Genomic DNA, 20,832 nt, shown 5'->3' on the forward strand with positions numbered 1-20,832 from the left:
GGCTGGTGGGCTGTCTTCTGTCATTTAGGATGGTACAGGGTGTCTTATGTGTTGTGGAATATCTGGCAGCATCCTTGGTCTCTATCCACCAGATGACGTAGGCCTTAGCTACTCCAGTTTTGATCCCGTGGAAATGCACAGAAACGCCAGTGACACCAGTGCCTGTTCACAGACCAGAGTGCAGTTAGGTCCAACCACTCTATGTGGGTTGTTTTCACTTGGTGTTCTGTAAGGTGCCAAAGACTATCTCAGACAAATAATGGTGAAAATAGGATTTCTCTGTCATGTTTGGATGAAGTACCTCAGTGGTCTCTGCCCATGGTGAAGGTGGCATCTTCCTGTGGTTAATGCTGGTTTGCTTCTCTTTGGACTGATTGTGGTTTGGGACTCCTCAGAATGATGCGCTTGAGCTGTGCACCAGGGTGAGTGACGCCATTGACCGAGTGGACCACATGTTCACGCTGGAGTGCGATGCTGAGGTCGATGAGTTGGAGTCCGCCACGCTGCAACAGTACTACCGAGAGGCAATGATTCAGGGTTACAACTTTGGGTTCGAGGTAGGTACCAAAGGTGAGGGAACACCGCACAGTCCAGAAAGTGCTGTGAGGGTTATAAGAGGCTTTAAGGACTCTCTACGACAAGTCTTACCTTCATTATAATCATTGCATTGTCAGGAATGTCCCCTATACTGCTGTAAAGTGTCCAAAATGTTAGTTTCCAGCTGCCAGGTATTGCCCAGGTTTTATTTTCTACTCATAACTGTCTATTATATTTTAAAATGTTCTCTAAGAACATAAAAGTACATTCTTAATTTAAATATGAATAAAGTATTTACCAAACTTTATTTATTTGGGGGGGGGGGGTTTCGAGACAGGGTTTCTCTGTGGTTTTGGAGCCTGTCCTGGAACTAGCTCTTGTAGACCAGGCTGGTGTCGAACTCACAGAGATCCGCCTGCCTCTGCCTCCCAAGTGCTGGGATTAAAGGCTTAAAGGCATGCGCCACCACCACCCGGTTTACCAAACTATATTTTGTGACTGTATTCTGTAATTCTATGGGTTATTCAGAGTATACATGCTGATTAGACTTTGCTGTTAATTTTTAGAAACAGACATTTTGGGCAAATATAGCATTATTGTGTATAGGTATTGCTAGAATGGTTTTGTTAATTTTGGTATGCATGGAATCTTCTAACAGTATCATAAAGAAGTTGTTCGTTTGATGTCTGGAGAGTTCAGACAGAAGATAGGAGACAAATATATAAGCTTTGCCCGGAAATGGATGAACTACGTCCTGACCAAATGTGAGAGTGGCCGAGGCACACGACCCAGGTAACAGCCGAGCAGCACACTTGATTCTTGGACGAGGCACATGGGGCTGGTAGTATTTTGTTTCTGTGCACCATGTGAAATTCATAAGCAGATTATACAAGAACATTTATTCTAACGCAGCACTTTTTAAATGGCAGTATGTATCTATGAAGCTTGTAGCTAATCGTAGCAGAAAGAAAATCTTTGTGTCCTAAACGGCTTGCCTCCTCAGAGGGATGTGCAAGGTGTGCGTCAGCTGTGCCTGTCTGTAATGCTCTGGCACTGCACTTGCACTAGCACAGAGTGGTCACTAAGTTTGTGAGTCACACCTGGCCAGGCATCCTGTAATCCATATGAACAGACGGGACACTTGTAAGCCAAGTCAGCACAGTGCAGACGGTCTGCCTGTGAAATGCAGTGTGAGAACCTGTGGGACAGGCTCACAGGTGACTCGGTGTGCCTGCTGTCCTAAGTGCCTTCATGGTTCTTTTTGACGTTAGAATCGTCTTTAATAAGCTGTCCTGTCTGTCACTGTAAGCTCGCTCTGCTCAGGTGTTTATACAGTGATCACCTTCCCCTCCCCAAAAATACAAAGCATTTTGTCCTAGACAGTAAATTTCCAATTACTTTTACACTGATTTTAGTACTGTGGAGTCTGCAGCATTTCCCCAGCTATTGTTGACTGTTTTCCTGTGACAGGTGGGCCACTCAAGGATTCGATTTCCTACAAGCCATTGAACCTGCCTTTATTTCAGCTTTACCAGAAGACGACTTCCTGGTAGGACACACTCTAAATACCTTTTCTGTTAAACTGGGTGGTGCATTGTCTGTGGTACACTCCTGTCTCTGCCATGAGGACATGGAGCCACAAAAGTGCCCTTTAAAATGCGGTGAGGTTTTCAGTGTCCTCTGTTACTACAGCTCTGTGCAGCTGACTCTGGTGGATTCTCTACCCTCACACTGTGGATTAGATGCAGTCTCTATATTTCATAAATTGCTAGCTCAGGAACTGCCTTTTAGAAGTTACTGAGAACAGGATTGACTGTTGCCCCTGAGTGCCCATTATCAGAGCACCGCATCAGTGCCCAGTGTTCTGAACAGCCTCTGGCCGTGGAGACACTTGATCTTTTCTTATAGATGGCATTGTTCCCTGGGGAATAGTCTGCTGAGTTGCTTTTATTTATGAGAATGGAATGTATAATATATTATTTAAATGGTACTTAGCTTATATCCACTTTATCCTTGTATCTTCTGTCTTTTAAACTAACTAAAAACACTGAAGGTCAAATAGACTGACTGTAGTATGCTGTTTATAGAATTAAGACTTTCTTTTCTCTTCTTCCAATTTTTCTTTGGTTTCTAGAGTTTGCAAGCCTTGATGAATGAGTGCATTGGCCACGTCATAGGAAAGCCACACAGCCCTGTCACAGGTTTGTACCTTGTGAGAATGGGATACACTGGTTGTGATGAGCAAACTGTCTTAGGATTGATGCTATTTATAATAATAAAAGATGTATTTTAAAAATATCCAGAGGGTGACAGAGAAGAGGTTTGTCCAGGAACTCCACAGTCATCCTACTAAACCCTACAGAAAGATTAAGCTTACCTTTGAACTGGGTTTTGTTTGTCTTGTGTTATTGCTGCACCCTTGCTCTTTTGTGTATAGCGACAACAGGGAGGGGTTCCTCTGGTCCTCCTTTCTCTCGTGAAGGAGGACTGTTTGTTTTTCCATGTTTTTCCAACTTCGCCACTCGAGTAAATTTTTATTTGCTTTTGACTTTTTTTTTCTTTTAATTTTTTCTAAACAGGGTTCCCCTGTGTAGTGCTGGCTGACCTGGAACTCACTTTATAGACCAAGCTGGCCTTGAACTCACAAAGATTCGCCTGCCTCTGCCTCCTTGAGTACCACCACTGCCCTGATGGTTTCAGGGGTGTTTGTTTGTTTGTTTAAAAATGACATTCTTAGCTGGGTGGTGCTGGCACACACCTTTAATCCCAGCACAAGGCCAGCCTGGTCTACAGAGTCAGTTCCAGGTCAGCCAGGGCTATACAGAGAAAAACCCTGTCTTAAAAAGGGGGGCGGGGAGAATAAATTGTGTATTAAGAAAGACTGTGTCATTCTTGATACAGTCTGTGAGTAAAACCAAGTCATGAGCACTCCAAAATAGAAAGTTTAAATTGCATAGAATAGTTAAGAAATGGTACATTTGCCAAACATTGGCTATTCTGGTTAAAAGATACTTGGTAGCCACAGAAAAACTTACTATATGAACAGGCCTTAATCACTGCTTTTGTTTTAGGCTATAAAATTCATTAGGTTTAAACAGCATCCTTCTTCCCAAGGCTCTCATGAAGGTGACAGTTGCTATTGTAAAACTGCTCATGTTCATTTGTAGAGACGAGCATGTCTCTGCAGAGCACCGTAGCCTCCTCATGTTCTTGGCTGGTCAGTAGCATCAATAGAATTTGATCTTCTGATTTCTCAAAACATTTTTATACATGATCAGTAACCAGGTCAAATCACTTTAAAATATTTTATTACCCAAGACATACATTTCTTTTATTTTAAATTTATTTATTTATTTATTGTGTGTGTGTGTGTGTGTGTGTGTGCGCGCCTGAGCACACACATATGCATGTATGTCAGGGTGCATGTATAGTGGTCAGAGGGCGTGTCTGGAGGAGTTTCTTCTCCTGTGTGTGTCTTAGAAATCTAACTCGGGTTGTGAAGCTTCGCAGCAAGTACCTTAACCCACTCAGCCATCTTGGTGGCTCAGGTAGAAATTTCCTTATAAAAAAAATTATAAAGTAAGGTGGCCATTTCTGGACATTTCCAGTATAGAAAGTTACAGAACATGAAAGCCGTCACGCTACTGTCACATGCAGTGGTAATCACCAGGACATCCTCAGCCACTGGGGGTAGGGTGGGGGGCTGAGCTCATGAGCAGAGGACTGCTCCTTTAGACCATCCAGCCGCTCCCGTGTTACCTGAGCGGCTGCCATCTGGACTTGGACCAGTGATAAATAATGTTTTATAAATTCTAGGGTCCCACACAATGGAGCTTTCTTTTCCTTTTGGTTTTGTATTCTTTTCTTACATTAGAATTTAATGTCGGTAACAACAGATGAGCTGCATTCTTTGGTCATAATTCTGTATTTCCTCTTCAGCATGTGACTGACCAGTGGTAGCAACTTGGCATATAACCTTCTGTATGTGCTCGACCGAGTTCCTCTGTGCTCCGAAACCATGAGCACAGAAAGGGTTGTTTGTCCCCTGCTGTTTACTGTGTGTGGCTGGGTCCCATTGGGTATGACCAAACTCCTCCATGTCAGTAGCGCACGTCCAGCTCTAGACCATACTCTGCCCCCCCCGGTGGATGGACCACCCTGGATTGATGGACCACCCTGGATGGACCACGATTCTTTGTGCCACTTTTTATGGGGCTTTGTTTAGCCATGGAGCCTCCCATAGTAAATGTTTACCCCAGAGAAATGTGGAGGTCTGTGTTTATTGGCCATTTGGATTTGCTTTCCAAGGAAACATCAATTTTACAGCATTATACATATTTATATATATGGAGACAGGAATGGGAAAAGAGAGACTCTTAAATGTTTTGTACATGAAGAATACTAAACACATTTTTGCATAGTTTTTTTTTGAATGGTACTTTTCATTTCACACCTTTGTGTGAATTCCTGCAGTAATTTTTGACTGAGCAGTTTCCAGTGTCTGCTGGCTTATGACATCAGCTCCATCAATTGTTTTTGTGTCTTCTCTATGTTCTTATTGCATTTCTTCCATTTGGCATTGAAACAGACACGGCCAGCCCCGCCCCTCTTGCGAATGCCCTATTTCTATTTGCAAGGGAGCTGCAGAGTCCACTCTGGTGTGTCTCACTGTGTATGCCATGTTACCAAGAAGAAACAGACTTTTGACATGAAGGCTTCCATTTAGGGTGAACTCTATGTGAACTAAAACTGCTACCACATGAAGAAAAAAATATGCCATAACCAGGGGGATGTAGAAACCAGGAGCCCCTTGAAAGCAACTGTAAGAGAAGATGTGTTAGAACAGACAGTGGTGTAAGAGAAGACGCAGAGCAGACAGTGGTGTAAGAGAAGACGTGTTAAAACAGACAGTGGTGTAAGAGAAGACGCAGAGCAGACAGTGGTGTAAGAGAAGACGCAGAGCAGACAGTGGTGTAAGAGAAGACGCAGAGCAGACAGTGGTGTAAGAGAAGACGCAGAGCAGACAGTGGTGTAAGAGAAGACGCAGAGCAGACAGTGGTCTAAGAGAAGACGTGTTAGAGCAGACAATGGTGTAAGAGAAGACACAGAGCAGACAGTAGTGTAAGAGAAGACGTGTTAGAGCAGACAATGGTGTAAGAGAAGACGCAGAGCAGACAGTGGTGTAAGAGAAGACGTGTTAGAACAGACAGTGGTGTAAGAGAAGACGGAGAGCAGACAGTGGTGTAAGAGAAGACGTGTTAGAGCAGACAGTGGTGTAAGAGAAGACGTGTTAGAGCAGACAATGGTGTAAGAGAAGACGTGTTAGAACAGACAGTGGTGTAAGAGAAGACGCAGAGCAGACAGTGGTGTAAGAGAAGACGCAGAGCAGACAGTGGTGTAAGAGAAGACGGAGAGCAGACAGTGGTGTAAGAGAAGACGTGTTAAAACAGACAGTGGTGTAAGAGAAGACGTGTTAGAACAGACAGTGGTGTAAGAGAAGACGTGTTAGAGCAGACAGTGGTGTAAGAGAAGACGGAGAGCAGACAGTGGTGTAAGAGAAGACGCAGAGCAGACAGTGGTGTAAGAGAAGACGTGTTAGAGCAGACAGTGGTGTAAGAGAAGACGGAGAGCAGACAGTGCTGTAAGAGAAGACGGAGAGCAGACAGTGGTGTAAGAGAAGACGGAGAGCAGACAGTGGTGTAAGAGAAGACGTGTTAAAACAGACAGTGGTGTAAGAGAAGACGTGTTAGAACAGACAGTGGTGTAAGAGAAGACGTGTTAGAGCAGACAGTGGTGTAAGAGAAGACGGAGAGCAGACAGTGGTGTAAGAGAAGACGTGTTAGAACAGACAGTGGTGTAAGAGAAGACGTGTTAGAGCAGACAGTGGTGTAAGAGAAGACGGAGAGCAGACAGTGGTGTAAGAGAAGACGGAGAGCAGACAGTGGTGTAAGAGAAGACGTGTTAGAGCAGACAGTGGTGTAAGAGAAGACGGAGAGCAGACAGTGGTGTAAGAGAAGACGTGTTAGAGCAGACAGTGGTGTAAGAGAAGACGTGTTAGAGCAGACAATGGCAGCCTGTCAGTCACTGCCTCTGCCAGGTTCCTGGGGAGGTGAAACTGTCCATTTTGTAGTGGGAAATCTCTGGTTTTGTGTTTCCTTTAGAGTTTCATCTAATTTGAAGACTGGGATGTAGAGTACATTTTTAGCGTGTGCTGGGTCTGGCTTGAGTTCCCAGAACATGAAGTTTGTTAATAATAATGACATCTAGTTCTAAGTGTCATATGGCTTTTAGGTTTTAGTTTTATCTTAAATTGTATATGTGTTAGCCTCGTATTAACCCATTTAAAAGGAGAAGAGCGGAAGTCTACTCTAGGGAGAGACCAGGGTAATTGTGCCTGTCCCTAGCCTGGTTTGGTGTTAAATAGCCCTGCATGGTTGTATGTGTTGAGGTGCAGAGATCTCCACCCAGACCTTCACAGACATCAATGTGCGGAATCTTCATGTGTGCGTGGCAGAAAGAGTTCCTTTTTTACTGGTGAGCTGCCACATGAGTGGTTCAGTCGGTCCAGATGCCTGCCAGTCATTTGTTCAGCAGATGTTATGTAATGTTCACCCGTGGGTTTACAGAAGCATTGTTTTAGTGGAAAAATGTTTGAATATGTAATATAATTTTGCTTACTTTTACAAAGGTAATATATTTGGTAATATTTGCTTATTTTTTCTCCCAGTGAATGAATTTGTTTCAGTTATTGGCAAAGCCAGTTGACTTTCCATTTACACTAGGTGGTCTGGCTTGGCAGCTTTCTGTCACCCACTTTAATAAGTTTCCTTTGTTGACATTTGCGGCAGCTATCCATCGGAATAGCCCCCGTCCTGTGAAGGTGCCCCGATGCCACAGTGACCCTCCCAACCCACACCTCATCATCCCAACCCCGGAGGGATTCAGGTATGAGGCGCTCCTGCACCACGGGCTTGTCTCTGCCATGCTTGCTTGAGCTCTGGAGTCAGCTGGGTGCTCGCTCTGAGCGCAGGGTTTTCCTTTCTGATTGGCCAGACGCTTCCTAGAGCTTTCTCCTGCTGTCTTGAGGACACACCGCAGTGTCTTAGTTGGAGAAGAAAGACAGTCTGGGTCTTTCAAGATGATGTAGCTCCCAGCTTCCTTATAACCCCCGCTGCTGGGTGCTCTCTGCCTTTGGAGTAGCTCTTCCCTTTTCTTTCTTGGAAAAGTTACCTTAGGAAAACAAATTTAAGTGTGCAAAGCTTAGTGAACATGCGAGGACAGTTCTCGGTGTCTTTTTAAGAGTGGAGATAGGTGGGGTGGCCATTCCACCATTGACATTCGTGCATGTGGATAGTTGTGAAGTAGACAGTCCAGAAGCACCCCATGTTCACAGTGATGCCCTGTCATTGACCTTCACACGCCGTGGCGGTGGGTCCTCGTTCTCTTACTGCAGTCCCTCTGACCAGGATTACAGCGAAGGCCTGTAACGCTAGCTAGTTCTTTTTTTTTCTTTTCATGGACCAGAACTCTAAGTAGCGATGTGCATTTTATCCTTTTAAAGATTTTTTCACTTTCTACCCATGTATTATGTACCATTCCACCTCCTTTCCTACCTGTGTACCTGAAGCCTCTCTTCTCGCCTTAGCACTCGGAGCGTGCCTTCTGACGCTCGGAACCATGGCAACTCTGTTGCTGCTGCTGCTGTTGCTGCCGCCGCCGCCACCACTGTCCCTGGCCGCCCTGGCCCAGGTGGTGGCGATTCTGCGCCGGCCAAACCCGTCAACACTGCCCTTGAAACCAGGTAGTCTCACTACACCAGCAGTGTGTCGCCCACCCCATTGCCCCTCATACCCTTCTATTGGGTTGGTAGCGTTGTGTCACAGAGCGACAGCCTGGAGTCCCCTGTGGGTTGTCATAGCCTCCAGACCCTGGGAGCAGGCAGCAGAAGTAGACTATGTATTGATGGTAATGCTTCTCCTGTGGAGCCAACACTAGCTGAAAGGACCCTGCTCTGCCAGTCTTCACCCCAGGGCACCACAAGACTCCACGCTGGGCCTCGCAGTCTTTCCCGGGTCGGAGCAAAGCAGTTCTGACTTAATTTCACCCAGTGTCTGAGCAGAACGGACACTGCCAGAGTTCTTCCAGCTAGGAAGGGGGTGTCCCAGAGTAGGGGAACTGGGGAGGTCTAGTCAAAAGTGGAACCATCTTGGACTGTGCCATGTGTAGCGCCTACGGTGAGGCAGTGTGGAAGTGGGCAGACGAGGCTTTGCAGCTCAGAAAGCTAAAGCCATGTGAGCCGAACTTTAACACCAGTCTAAAAGGCCTACAAGCTTTCTATTATTGCTACTAATTAAAATCATTAATATTCCTAATTTTTAGTAATAAATGTCTATAACCTTAAAAGTTAAATGTTTTACAGCTTAATCCATTCACAATAAAATAAAATAAATATTAAAGGCAACTCCCATTTACTGTTTATTTTTAGTTTTGGAGCATTTCGTGGCATATGTCTTCACATTTGCTTCCGTCTCACCGCGGGAAGCTCCCTAGACTTTTGTTACAGTGATGTGTGCAGAATCCAGGAAAGCAGGGAGAATGGTAACTGCCAGGGCCCAGCTTCCCAGCTGCCGCGTCTGCATCCAGAGCTGTTCCACAGCTGAGGAGCTGCTGTCAGACACTGCGTACTATGCCACAGCCAGCTTCTCCTACACCCGCCTTATGCTGTCTCAGCATAAGGAGAGTGTCTTTATGTGACGCTGTGTACGTCAGGATCCTAATTCAGATCCACTTGGCCTCTAATGCCTTTAGTAGCAGCATAGTTTTGAAGGTTTTTTTGTTAATTTTTTTTAATGCAGAGTAAGAGGGTTTGCTTTGAGATAATATGTCTGTGAGCATCGCTAGAGTCAGCAGAGTCCTCCAAAGGCGTATGGGAGTCCAGGCCTGCACTGCTCCCTCCCGTGGTAGTCTAGGGGTGTCACAGGGCCTGCCAGGTGGTACACTCTGCCGAGAGCGCAAGTCCTAGTACAGCATGGCCTGCAAAGGGGGCTCGGAGACACCTGTGTCAGCCCACAGTGTCCAGGGTGTTTAATTTTGTTTTGTTGACCTTGAAAATAGCTATGCTAGGCTTAAATTCTGTCATCAGTATTTATTTGAAAACAAAACATTTTTCAGGCTGGCTTTGCCTGACCAGCTTCCACTGATGCTCAAGAACTGCCTGTTTCTTTTCAGCAGTGTTCCAAGCTGGTTGTCACTCCACAGAAATTGACAAACTTTTCACCCCACTCCCTTACCTCCCACCCACAAATACACCACTTCTCCAAGGACACTTCTTACCATTTACCCTCACAAAAATCTCTGAAAGTCATGAGATTGACTTATTTCACCTTCAGGAAAGCAAGAAGGTAGAGATATTGCATGACCCCCATGGCCTCCCAGATAAGACCCGGTTTAGGAGTGGACAGGAGTTCAGGAGTCCTCCCTTTTGTCAGTGGCCTAGCCCTCACGTGGCACCAGAGATAGTTCAAGGAACCAGGGCAGTAGAGGTGCTGCCTGCAGCAGATGTCCACAGAGCAGCCCATGCTGAGGCCATGGCTGGTTGCCATACTGCCCCAGCCCCTGCTCAGGTGCACCACACTCCTGGATGCCTGAGCATCCACTGCAACCACTTGCTGAGCAGCAGATCCCATTTCCATGTAGTCTTGGGTTACGTGGCTCCAGTAACTCTTCCTAATTTAATCACAGCCTTTCCCTGTGAGCTCACTTTGTTGTAGGAAAGCAGCCAACTAACCTCTCTGACATGCTGGCCTCTTACTCTCCAGTTGCTTGCCGCTGCTTGAGAAATTGTTAGGCGCTCCTTTCTTACTGCTAGACATTGGCGATCTTTTGAACCATGTAACCATTCTAGTACTCTTGTTATAGTTATTTTAAATTTAATTTTCTGGCAACCTTAAATATCACCTAATTTGGTTAATGCCCCTCTGTCCACGGTAGGCTTAAACTGTGGGCTTTTCCATGCACTGCCTTTTAAATAGACGGGCTTTATTTGTGTTTCAGTTGTTAATGTGAAATAAACTAATTTTGAGGCCAAGTGCTCTACAGTCAGACCCCAGGGAGACCCTGGCTCAGTGGCTACTCTGTTTATTTGGGTGATAGGTTTTGTGGGCCTTGCCCCCAAAGATGCCAGTTGCACCCTCCCAATCAGCAGTCACAAGTGTCCACAGACACTGCCGCGGTCCCCAGGCAACACTGTCCTGTTGAGAATCGGGACTCTAGAAGAGTCTCATAGACCTTTGCATTTGATGCGCCATTGACTTGATAGCTCAGTTGTTGTTGTTTTACTGTTAAACAGGGGTTCCAGCGTCCCTGAAAATGACCGCTTGGCATCCATAGCCGCAGAGCTGCAGTTCAGGTCTCTAAGTCGGCACTCAAGCCCCACGGAAGAGCGAGACGGTGAGTGTCACTGTCAAAGTTTCCCGCCAGCACACCTGGTTATCCTGATCCACCAGTTGTGATGTCCTTGAACAAGACTTGTGGGGAGCCACCAAGCTTTCGGAGCAGGTTTAGCCCTGTCCATGTGGCCTTTCAGTACAGCTTTGCATATTCTAAGTCTTCTTCATTGTGTTTTACAAACAGTGCCCCTCCTGATATTTTAATTCTTCAGTGTCCTCTTTCTGTGGAAATACTCAAGTACTACTGTGTTTGTTGTAATCTGGCAACAGCCCCCTAAAGTGCCATTTTCTAAACGTGAATAGAGACTCAGTCACTAGGAAGGAGCAGGTTGGCCGTGATTGGTGCCATTCAGCACCTCAGCATAGGGTAGTTTTTAGGTGAATCTTAATTTGTATGAAAACCTCTGCAGAGCCAGCATATCCCCGAAGTGACTCAAGTGGATCCACACGGAGAAGCTGGGAACTTCGCACACTCATTAGCCAGACCAAAGGTAGGAGAAAAGTGCTGCGCTTGATCGTGTTGGTGCTTCGAGTCATGAGGTCTACACCGTTAACATCTGTGGCCTCGCTGGTACCTCTGACGTCATAGTCACTGCCTTGACCTTTCTGGACATTTTCTGTGCCTTTGGGCACGCTCATCCTCTAAGTAGCACAGTCCCCTCGATGTTGTGAGCGTTTGTGAGTGTAAGCATTCACCTTTAGGCTGAGAAACTGGGGGAAAGAATTGTGGCTGGTGGGAGGGTGGTACTAGTAAGTTACTATGAGAAATTTGTCCTGTCAGCTGGATTAGCAGAGAAATAGGGGCTTGGTTAGAGTTCCATTACAATGATTCAGGCGCGCGAAAGTATTAGATTAGCATGAGTTTCCAGAGCAGGGTGGCAGCAAGAAACAGCTTTGGGGCAACAGTTGTCAGGCCCTGTCAGGTCCTGTGCAGATTCTTGTGTATTGAGGGGGACATTTCAGGAACTGGGAAGCAGTCTATGCCAGCCCACCCGTAATGGTGGTTCCCCCGAACACGGTGGTGGCCATTACTTTGCCCTGCTTTTGAAAACAAGTTTAGAGCACATAAGACCCACTTTCAGTCACAATAGAACCTAAGGACAGCAAAGGTAAAGTAGTTTGGGTATTTTGAGACTCACCATGATCATCAAGACAAACTAATGTAAATATTATAAGAATTATTACCCGTCCACTCCCCACCCAGGCTAAGAGTAGGGCAGCTGGCCCTGCCCCTTGCTAGCTTTGGCACTCTGTTGATCTGGCCCTGCCCCTCTACAAGGCAGTGTTGGAAAACTGGCCCTTGTGGCATGGGCATGGAAGAGCTGGCCCTGATGGCATGAGCTGTGAGTATGCGGAGCTGGTCCACCACTTGCCATCCAGCTGCTGCCGCCAGGAGAGCTAGTCCTGCCCTTCTCCTGGGACCATCAGGAGAGCTGGCCCTTGTGGTACAGGTGCAGGAGAGTAGGCGGGCTAACCTGCTCAGCTGCCACCCAGGTTCAGATCCAGGACTTTTGAGTTGGCACACTCCAACATCCACCCCATCCATCACACACTGGAGCGTGTGAAGGGGCTGGTCCTGCAGAAGCAAAGCTGCCGGATCTCCACGACATAGGGCAACAACAGGCCATCCCAGAGGAGTCCTGGAGAGGATCTGGATCCAGCACTGATAGTGTAGCAGAAGCCAGAGACCTCCATCAGACCAATGTCTAATTGCAGTGAACATTCATTGTTAAAGCTGTTTGAACAAAAGAGTATACTGTGTGACACAATGCAGTTACCATGGTGAGGTTTTTATTATTTTTAATTTTTTGTTTTCTTTTGCTGGGGAGGTTGCAAGGACAGAGAGCAGATATGGAGAGATGGGGAGATGTGTGGGATTGGGGTGCATGAAGTAAAATTCACAAGGAATCAATAAAAAGTAAAAAAAGAAAACTACTTGGTAGTCAGGTAAAATTGGAAACCACTAGGACTATGTCCCTTTCTGAAAAGCTGCAATTTTCAGTGGCATATTAAAGTCCAATTCTCCTGGAGAGAGGCTCATTGGTGTATGCTTAAGAAATCTTTTCACAGATATTTTGACAGTGGGGTCCACAGCCTCATAGTTGTGAAAAACTTGTCTAGGCAAACCTGGTGTATCATATATTTATTTGGGTAAAAGAAACAAATTAGATTTCCAGGTTTTAAAAAAATGATTGTGGTAGAAAGGAAGAAAACAAACTAATTAAAACATTAATTTTTGGGAATGCTACTTTCCAAATTAGCCTTACAGCTATCCAGATCTTCAAACGGTCCTGTGTCTGCTGGAGCTCTTGGGCACTAATAAGTCATGGTTCTAGCATATCAAAGCTGGAAAATCTGATATGATCAGCTCACATGTGCATGTTGATGCAAACACAACATGGAATACCATGGCTAAGAAGGATATTATGTCGGGTAAGGAAAGTGGGTGGAGCTAGAGACCATGTGTTGCTGTCTTCTTTGAGTCCTCTTGGAAACTGCCTGTCCCACGTTCTGGTTCATCTCTCCGCAGACTCTGTCTCTAGGCAGGGACCCATGGAAGCTATCCAGAAATCAGTCCGGCTGTTTGAAGAGAGGAGGTATCGAGAAATGAGGAGGAAGAATATCATCGGTCAAGTTTGCGATACCCCTAAATCCTACGACAACATCATGCACGTTGGACTGAGGAAGGTGACATTTAAGTGGCAGAGAGGAAACAAGATCGGTGAGGAAGCCCAGGCTTGCCCTGCTGGGAGCCACTCTTTAGTGCTTTGAAGATGACTCTTTTTGATGTTCTGTTCCCAAACCATTTAGAGAACACTATAAGATGAAAACTGAGAAAAGACTTTAAGGTAGTTCTGTAAATTGACTAGATTTGCTCAGTAATTCCAGAAGTTTCCATTTGAGAATTACTGAAATTTTGCCCATCTGTGTTCTTTTAGTCCCACAAGAATATTTGAAAAAAGACTAGATATAAATCAGGACAGGTCAGGTTTTTGGTTTTTTTGGTTTTATTTTTAACCCCTAAAATATTGCCTTGTCAATTGATTTCTAGGTGGAATTAACTCTTAACAAAATAATCAGTAGTAGAATATGCTGTCCCAGACTCTTATTTATTTACCCACTTAAATACATTGATCCATCAAACATTAGGTCTGAGAGGCAAACACAGTTTTAAGAATTTTGTGGAACCTAGGAAACTAGAGGTGTACTATCGAGGACCAAACAGTCAAATAATTTATAAAATGTCTTAATTATACTCTTGATCTCCTTCAGTAATATGTCCCTGGTTTAGCATCCCAGAAGTAGTGTCAGAAGTTTGCCATCAGGCTTGTGGCAGTGTGGCCAGGGTTCAGACATGCTACTGGCCACTCCCTTCTGCCCCAGGCCCAGCCCAGGCCTCTTGAGGGGGAGCAAGGGCTCAGAAAGATTCTGGAACAGTGTGCCCCTTACTTCCCTTCATGGCTGTCCTGGGGTTTCCTATAGCTCATCTCCGTCACATGACATTTTCAGGTAGGATGTGTGCAATGACCTAATTGCCCAGAACTCTGGGTGTCAGGAAACCCTAAGACTGCTTCGGTCCTAAGTAGCAAACTAGAGTGAGTGTAATGGTTGCCCTATAAACACATGTCTGAAGCTAGAGATTATTGTAAGCTGCATTGACAACGGTCTGTAGTGACTGGAAGAGTGGCCTGTTTATGTTGTTGGCAGGAGAAGGACAGTATGGGAAAGTGTATACCTGCATCAGCGTCGACACAGGGGAGCTGATGGCCATGAAGGAGGTGAGTTGTGGCTCTTTGGCCCTTTGTGTCAGATAAATCTGGGTGATTTAGGTTCAGGAAAGCCACTGTGTGTGGCCTTTGTGCCAACAGCTGACACCAGGACTCTGAGTGTAGTGAGTTGCTTGGCCTGCATCTTGTGTTTTAGCATTTGACATTTGGGACCAGCAGGCAGCTGAGATCTCTTAGTGGAAGAATGATGACTCTAGAAAGGACCTGAGAGCAGGGTCTCGGTAATTGCACTGCAAAGCAGGTGGGCATGGCCTATAGCGGCAGCTTGGGAATCCTACAGAAAAGCTTAGGGGGTGGAGCCACCACTAGCAAGCACCCTGTGGACACTTGTGAGGAAAAGACAGTAAGCTGCAGAAGTGAGGATGGGCAAGAGCAGGGGAAACAGGAATGGCCACTGGAGGTCTACAGACTGTAGGTAAGAGGGTGAGGGGAGTGTTGGTGACTGGCTCAGCTGTAATCACCTCTGAACTTTGGTGGTTTGCTCCTCACCCTTGCCTGCCTTGCTCCAAATTGACCAAATGCATCATCAACCCCTTCTGTTTTAATATTTACAAATTTTAACTGACAAAATACAAAATTTTAATAGATAATACAATTATATATAATTCATGGTTTATGAAATATGACTATATATTCATGGTTTATAAACTGTGTTGACTATGTGGAGAATGTGAAGTGACCGGATCATGTGTGTTCATCTCTTCATTATTTGCTGACTTGAGATTTCCTCTTGAGGCTCTCTTCAGATGAGTGCCGTATTATTACCCGTGGTCACCCTTTTGACAATCTGGATTAATTTGGAGACGTTAGGCTAAGTGCAGCGGGAAGCACAATGCTGCATGGTCTTGCCCTTGTATGGAGTTAGATGGAGTCTAGTCAGGTCCCTGTATGGTAGTCAGGGCTCCAAGGCTAACTAAGTCAGCAGGACTAAAGACCAAGAGAAAACACACACAGGTCAAGTCACAGACACACTGGCCCTGTTCCTGTAGGACAGGAACTGACATGTCAGGAGTCAGCTGCCCACCCTCACTGTTGATGACAGTGTCCATAGTAACCCCAGTTTTCCTTCTCCAGATTCGATTTCAACCCAATGACCATAAAACTATCAAGGAAACTGCAGATGAATTGAAAATCTTTGAAGGCATCAAGCACCCCAACCTAGTTCGATACTTTGGTGTGGAGCTTCACAGAGTAAGCCGGCTTCAGTCACACTGTGTGGGGAGTCAGTGGGCCGCAGCGCAGTCTTGTCTGGGTCCCAGGTCTTCTCATTGTAGAGACAGTAACTGCCTGATTGTCAGGAAACCTCCATACCTACATCACTTCTGCCCTCTCTCTGAAGTCAGAGGCACTCGTTCTGAAATTAACTCACAGACTGTCATTATCAGCCCGATGGCAAGAGCCCTGACAGTCATCCTGGCAGGCAGACATTCTTCTTGAGTGCCCTTCCTGTCGCTGTGCCAATTGTCAAAAGTATTAGACCTCAAGCTTCTCTCTGTTTAATAAGCCTGCATGGGATAGGAAAAGCCCGAGACCTGAGAGTACCTGTGTTGAGTGATGAGGGAACCAGGACAGCTTGCAGCGTTGATGGGCCTGTGTTTTCACTAATGGATTTGTGATTGACAGTACTTGATAATACCTGTAGGCATGGCTGTCACTCCCTGTCTAAGGTTGCATGGCGGATAGTCTCAGGATGAACAGTCCCAGACAAGAGGCAGGCAGCCCCCTGCAGGAGAGTCAGGCACAGCCATATGACTCTGTCCACACTCAGGGTGGAGTCCACCCCCCACCAGAAGGAGCTTGGATTAAGTCTTGTCCTGCTCCCGCCCCAGGAAGAGATGTACATCTTTATGGAGTACTGTGACGAGGGCACGCTGGAGGAGGTGTCACGGCTGGGGCTGCAGGAGCATGTCATCAGGCTGTATTCGAAGCAGATCACAGTTGCCATCAACGTCCTCCATGAGCATGGCATCGTTCACCGAGACATCAAAGGTACACCCCACCTGTTACTTCTTCAGGTGGCTTAAAGCCAAGAAATGGCAGCGAGCCCAGGTGTCCATGCATGAGTGGGAAGTCCTCCCTGTCACCTGCGCAGCCTGCCTCAGAGACGTTGTTTTCCTGGAGATGAGGTGTGCTGCTGCTTCAGGCTGCGCGCTCTGGTTTAGTCTGTGCTGGCCACACACTTGGAACAAAGCTCCCTTGCCTACCCCGTGTCAAGGTCTTTGTGCATTTATGTCTGAATGCGTGTTGTAAGAACATGGAGCGTGTGATGCATTCATGTCTGAATGTTTGTTCTAAGTACATGGAGTATGAAGCATTTATGTCTGCGTGTTGTAAGAACATGGAGCGTGTGATGCATTCATGTCTGAATGTTTGTTCTAAGTACATGAGCGTGTGATGCATTCGTGTCTGAATGCGTGTTGTAAGTACATGGAGTATGACACATTCGTGTCTGAATGCGTGTTCTAAGTACATGGAGTATGAAGCATTTATGTCTGAATGCATGTTGTAAGAACATGGAGCGTGTGACGCATTCGTGTCTGAATGCGTGTTCTAAGTACATGGAGCGTGTGACGCATTCGTGTCCAAATGTGTGTTCTACGTACATGGAGTGTGAAGCATTTATGTCTGAATGCGTGTTGTAAGAACATGGAGTGTGACGCATTCGTGTCTGAATGTGGAGCATGCAGCCGTGGCTTTGGAGGCGAAGGAAGTTGTCACAGGAGTGCCGCTGTGCTCCCACTTGAGACCCACCACACACTCAGTGCCTAGCCACTCCCTGACGCTGACTTTTTTGAGGAGATAAAGATAGTTAAAGCAGGGGAGTACTTCCATCCTGTCCTGCACTCTGAGGTTAGCCCAAACACAGGGACTCAAGAGTGACTGCCTTCTGACCCAGGACTAGACCCCATTTCTGTGCAGTCCTTGGTTACACTGGAAACTGTTTTGGCCTGGGTCTGAGAATTAATTGTTCATGTCCTGCTGGGTACCGTGCCCTGAATGCCCTGGCCTGTGCCAGCTTGATGTGCCTTGCCTGGCTGCACGTAGCTTTGCTGAGTCAGTCTGGGCTTTGCTGAGCCATCATTGCTCTTCTCCAGTAGTCCCGTCTCCCACACCACACTCAGTTTCTGTACATCCCCACAGCAGAATCTCTGAGCCCTAAAAGCAGTTTGGCTCATTAGCATCCTTGTCAAATGCTTTGTCATTGAGCATGACTAAGAAAGAACAAAACAATTTCAAAATGTCACTGTGCAGTCCGTTGTTGAGGCCACCCCTGGCGACTTTAGCTGTTACAGATAGACTGTCAGAAGTTCACTGCGTACTCCATGTCCAGCATGTACTGTGGTACTTGGTAAAGTGTGTTGTCTGACTTGATTACAGCAGGACTGTCTTACCTGTAATAATCTAGGCTACTCTGAGAGATAGGCAGTAACCCCAGGTTCCGACAGGAGTTGATACATGTCTGTGTTGCTTGTAGGAAGGTTGGGATGGAAGAGTATACAGCAATATTTTCATTACTGTGAAAATGAGCTCAGAGGTGGCCTTAGTGTGTGGTTTTCTTCTGTGCATCCTTCCTGTTAGAGAAACTGCCCATGGCAAACAGTCCCAATGTTCATTGGCTGCCACACACATCTAGATTTTGTATTAAATTTCTCTGTAAGTATGTCTGAATTTTTAATGAATTACATACCTCTTAATTTAGAATGTGTCTGCTTGGATGTTTGTGTTGATTTGCAATAGTTTGTAATTGTGGTCTATCAGTCTTCCTGTGGTTGAACATGGTAAATGAAACTTCACAACTTCATTTTATTTAGCTTATGAATGAAGTTTTAAGGATTTGGATTCCCATGAAAACATCATGAGGTATCCACATTGTGTTTCCGGCCTGCTCAGCAGCTGCTTGCTTGTTTCTGTGTAGGCGCCAATATCTTCCTTACGTCGTCTGGACTAATCAAACTGGGAGATTTCGGATGCTCAGTAAAGCTTAAAAACAACACCCAGACCATGCCTGGAGAGGTGAACAGCACCTTGGGGACAGCAGGTAAGGACTAGCCCAGCTGGCCTCTATGCTCCGACGCGAGGGAAACCTCCTTGCCTCTCAGACACCTGGTGGTTTACTTTGGTGGGTTGAAACTGTGCTGGTTTAAGCAACCATAGTTACATGGTAGTTACTTGTCGTTACTGATTGGGTCGGGTTAAGTTTCCTGTTTTCAGTGAGAATACAATGTATTGGAAATTTTGACATTCTGAGTTGCTTTTGAAAAGATAATTTTGCCCCTAAAATGTGAATCAAGTTGACTTGAATGCCAGTTTTCAACATTGGCTGCCTGTAACTGAGGGAGGGAAGGGTATGGCAGAGGCCTGATATACTGCTTGCTGCTGTTACTATTACTGCTGTGCTGTTAACCCTTGCTGTCACTGTATTTGACTGTAAAGCTTATATGGCACCTGAAGTTATTACCCGTGCAAAAGGAGAAGGCCATGGACGTGCGGCAGATATCTGGAGTCTGGGGTGTGTCGTCATAGAGATGGTGACTGGCAAGGTAAGCCTGCTGTGCACCTGGAGGAAGACTCCTCGCAGGTTGAGCACAGAACTGTGTAGTAAGGAGGAGCCCACTTATTCCTTCTGTCTGCCCAGAACTGAAATAATCACACAGAAACTATATTATTTAAATCACTGCTTGGCCCATTAGCTCTAACTTCTTTGGCTAATTCTTACATATTAATTTAACCTATTTCCAGTATTTTATATTTTACTATGAGGCTCGTGGCCTACCAGCAAGACTGCAACATGTCTGTCTCTGGTGGTGGCTCCATGGCTTCCCCCTGACTCCACCTCCTCTCTCCCAGCTTAGTTTTCTCCACCTAGCTCTGTTCCCCTATAGCTCTGCTATCAGCCCAAAGCAGTTCCTTTATTTATCAGTGGTAATCACAGTATACAGAGGGAAATCCCACATCAGAACTGAGCTGGGATACATTATAAGAGCAAATAAGAAGCCTGAGCTAGTGGGCCAATCAGTTTATATCTAATATAGATCTCTGTGTATTTTCTTTGGGGATTTATTGGCTGTGGGAACTGGGCAGGACAGAAACCCCAACAAAGCAGGCCCTTATGTTATACTGAGGTTTTATCGTAAGTGCTGCAGACACCTTTCTACTTGAGTTCATTGAGATTAATGCAGCCAATCAAAAGGTATAGTAAGGTTCAGAAAAATGACAAACACCTATCTGTAAGGCACACACCTTAGAGAAACCTCAGGAATTCAGAAGTTTCAGCTTTGAAGTAAAGCATAAACCCATGCAGCCATAGCCACCTGGTCTTTGACAAAGAAAGGTGCCAACAAATGGAGAAGAGAGTCTGTTTGACTGGTGACCATGTGCGGAAGAATGACACCAGGTCCTTATCTCTCACTCCAGACAACGCCAAATGGATCAGATTCCTTTACATAAGACCTGAAATTCTGAAAGTGTGAAGATTTGACAGAATTGGGGCACTGTTCAGGATCTGGGCATTGGCAAGGGCTATCTGTGTAGGACTCAAGTGTTCAGGAAATAACAGAGAGGGCCTCATGAAATCCACGTGTTTCTGTGCAGCTTCTGGGGAGATGGTGCCGTCCCAAAGACGCCTTTCATGCAAGCATCGGATCCCTAGCATGCATGTAAGAGAGGCTATGAAAGCACATGTCTGTGACCCCAACACTGCACAGGCAGAGACAGGAGGATGTCTGTGACCCCAACACTGCACAGACAGAGACAGGAGGATGTCTGTAACCCCAACACTGCACAGACAGAGACAGGAGGATGTCTGTGACCCTAACACTGCACAGACAGAGACAGGAGGATGTCTGTGACCCCAACACTGCACAGACAGAGACAGGTGGATGTCTGTGACCCCAACACTGCACAGGCAGAGACAGGAGGATGTCTGTGACCCCAACACTGCACAGGCAGAGACAGGAGGATGTCTGTGACCCCAACACTGCACAGGCGTAGACAGGTGGATGTCTGTGACCCCAACACTGCACAGGCGTAGACAGGAGGATGTCTGTGACCCCAACACT

General features: G+C 46.0%; 1 protein-coding gene across 2 annotated transcripts in view; it reads left to right on the forward strand.

Moving 5' to 3' along the window:
• The window catches only part of Map3k4 (mitogen-activated protein kinase kinase kinase 4), a 100,594-nt gene that overhangs the window by 71,480 nt on the left and 8,282 nt on the right, over positions 1-20,832 (forward strand). The window contains exons 12-25 of one of the 2 annotated variants that reach the window (XM_041680091.1): positions 396-557; positions 1,196-1,329; positions 2,008-2,086; positions 2,672-2,738; positions 7,386-7,482; positions 8,183-8,338; positions 10,886-10,986; positions 11,396-11,476; positions 13,516-13,707; positions 14,694-14,764; positions 15,848-15,964; positions 16,603-16,762; positions 18,690-18,812; positions 19,208-19,314. In XM_041680091.1, the coding sequence (XP_041536025.1) occupies positions 396-557; positions 1,196-1,329; positions 2,008-2,086; positions 2,672-2,738; positions 7,386-7,482; positions 8,183-8,338; positions 10,886-10,986; positions 11,396-11,476; positions 13,516-13,707; positions 14,694-14,764; positions 15,848-15,964; positions 16,603-16,762; positions 18,690-18,812; positions 19,208-19,314 (1,647 nt within the window). The remainder of the gene's footprint in view (positions 1-395; positions 558-1,195; positions 1,330-2,007; positions 2,087-2,671; positions 2,739-7,385; positions 7,483-8,182; positions 8,339-10,885; positions 10,987-11,395; positions 11,477-13,515; positions 13,708-14,693; positions 14,765-15,847; positions 15,965-16,602; positions 16,763-18,689; positions 18,813-19,207; positions 19,315-20,832) is intronic. The other variant, XM_041680092.1, reaches the window with a different exon arrangement.

The sequence above is a fragment of the Microtus oregoni genome, unplaced genomic scaffold (assembly GCF_018167655.1).
Source record: "Microtus oregoni isolate MIOR12 unplaced genomic scaffold, Mior012 000033F_ref0000390, whole genome shotgun sequence".
NCBI classification, from domain to species: Eukaryota; Metazoa; Chordata; class Mammalia; order Rodentia; family Cricetidae; genus Microtus; species Microtus oregoni.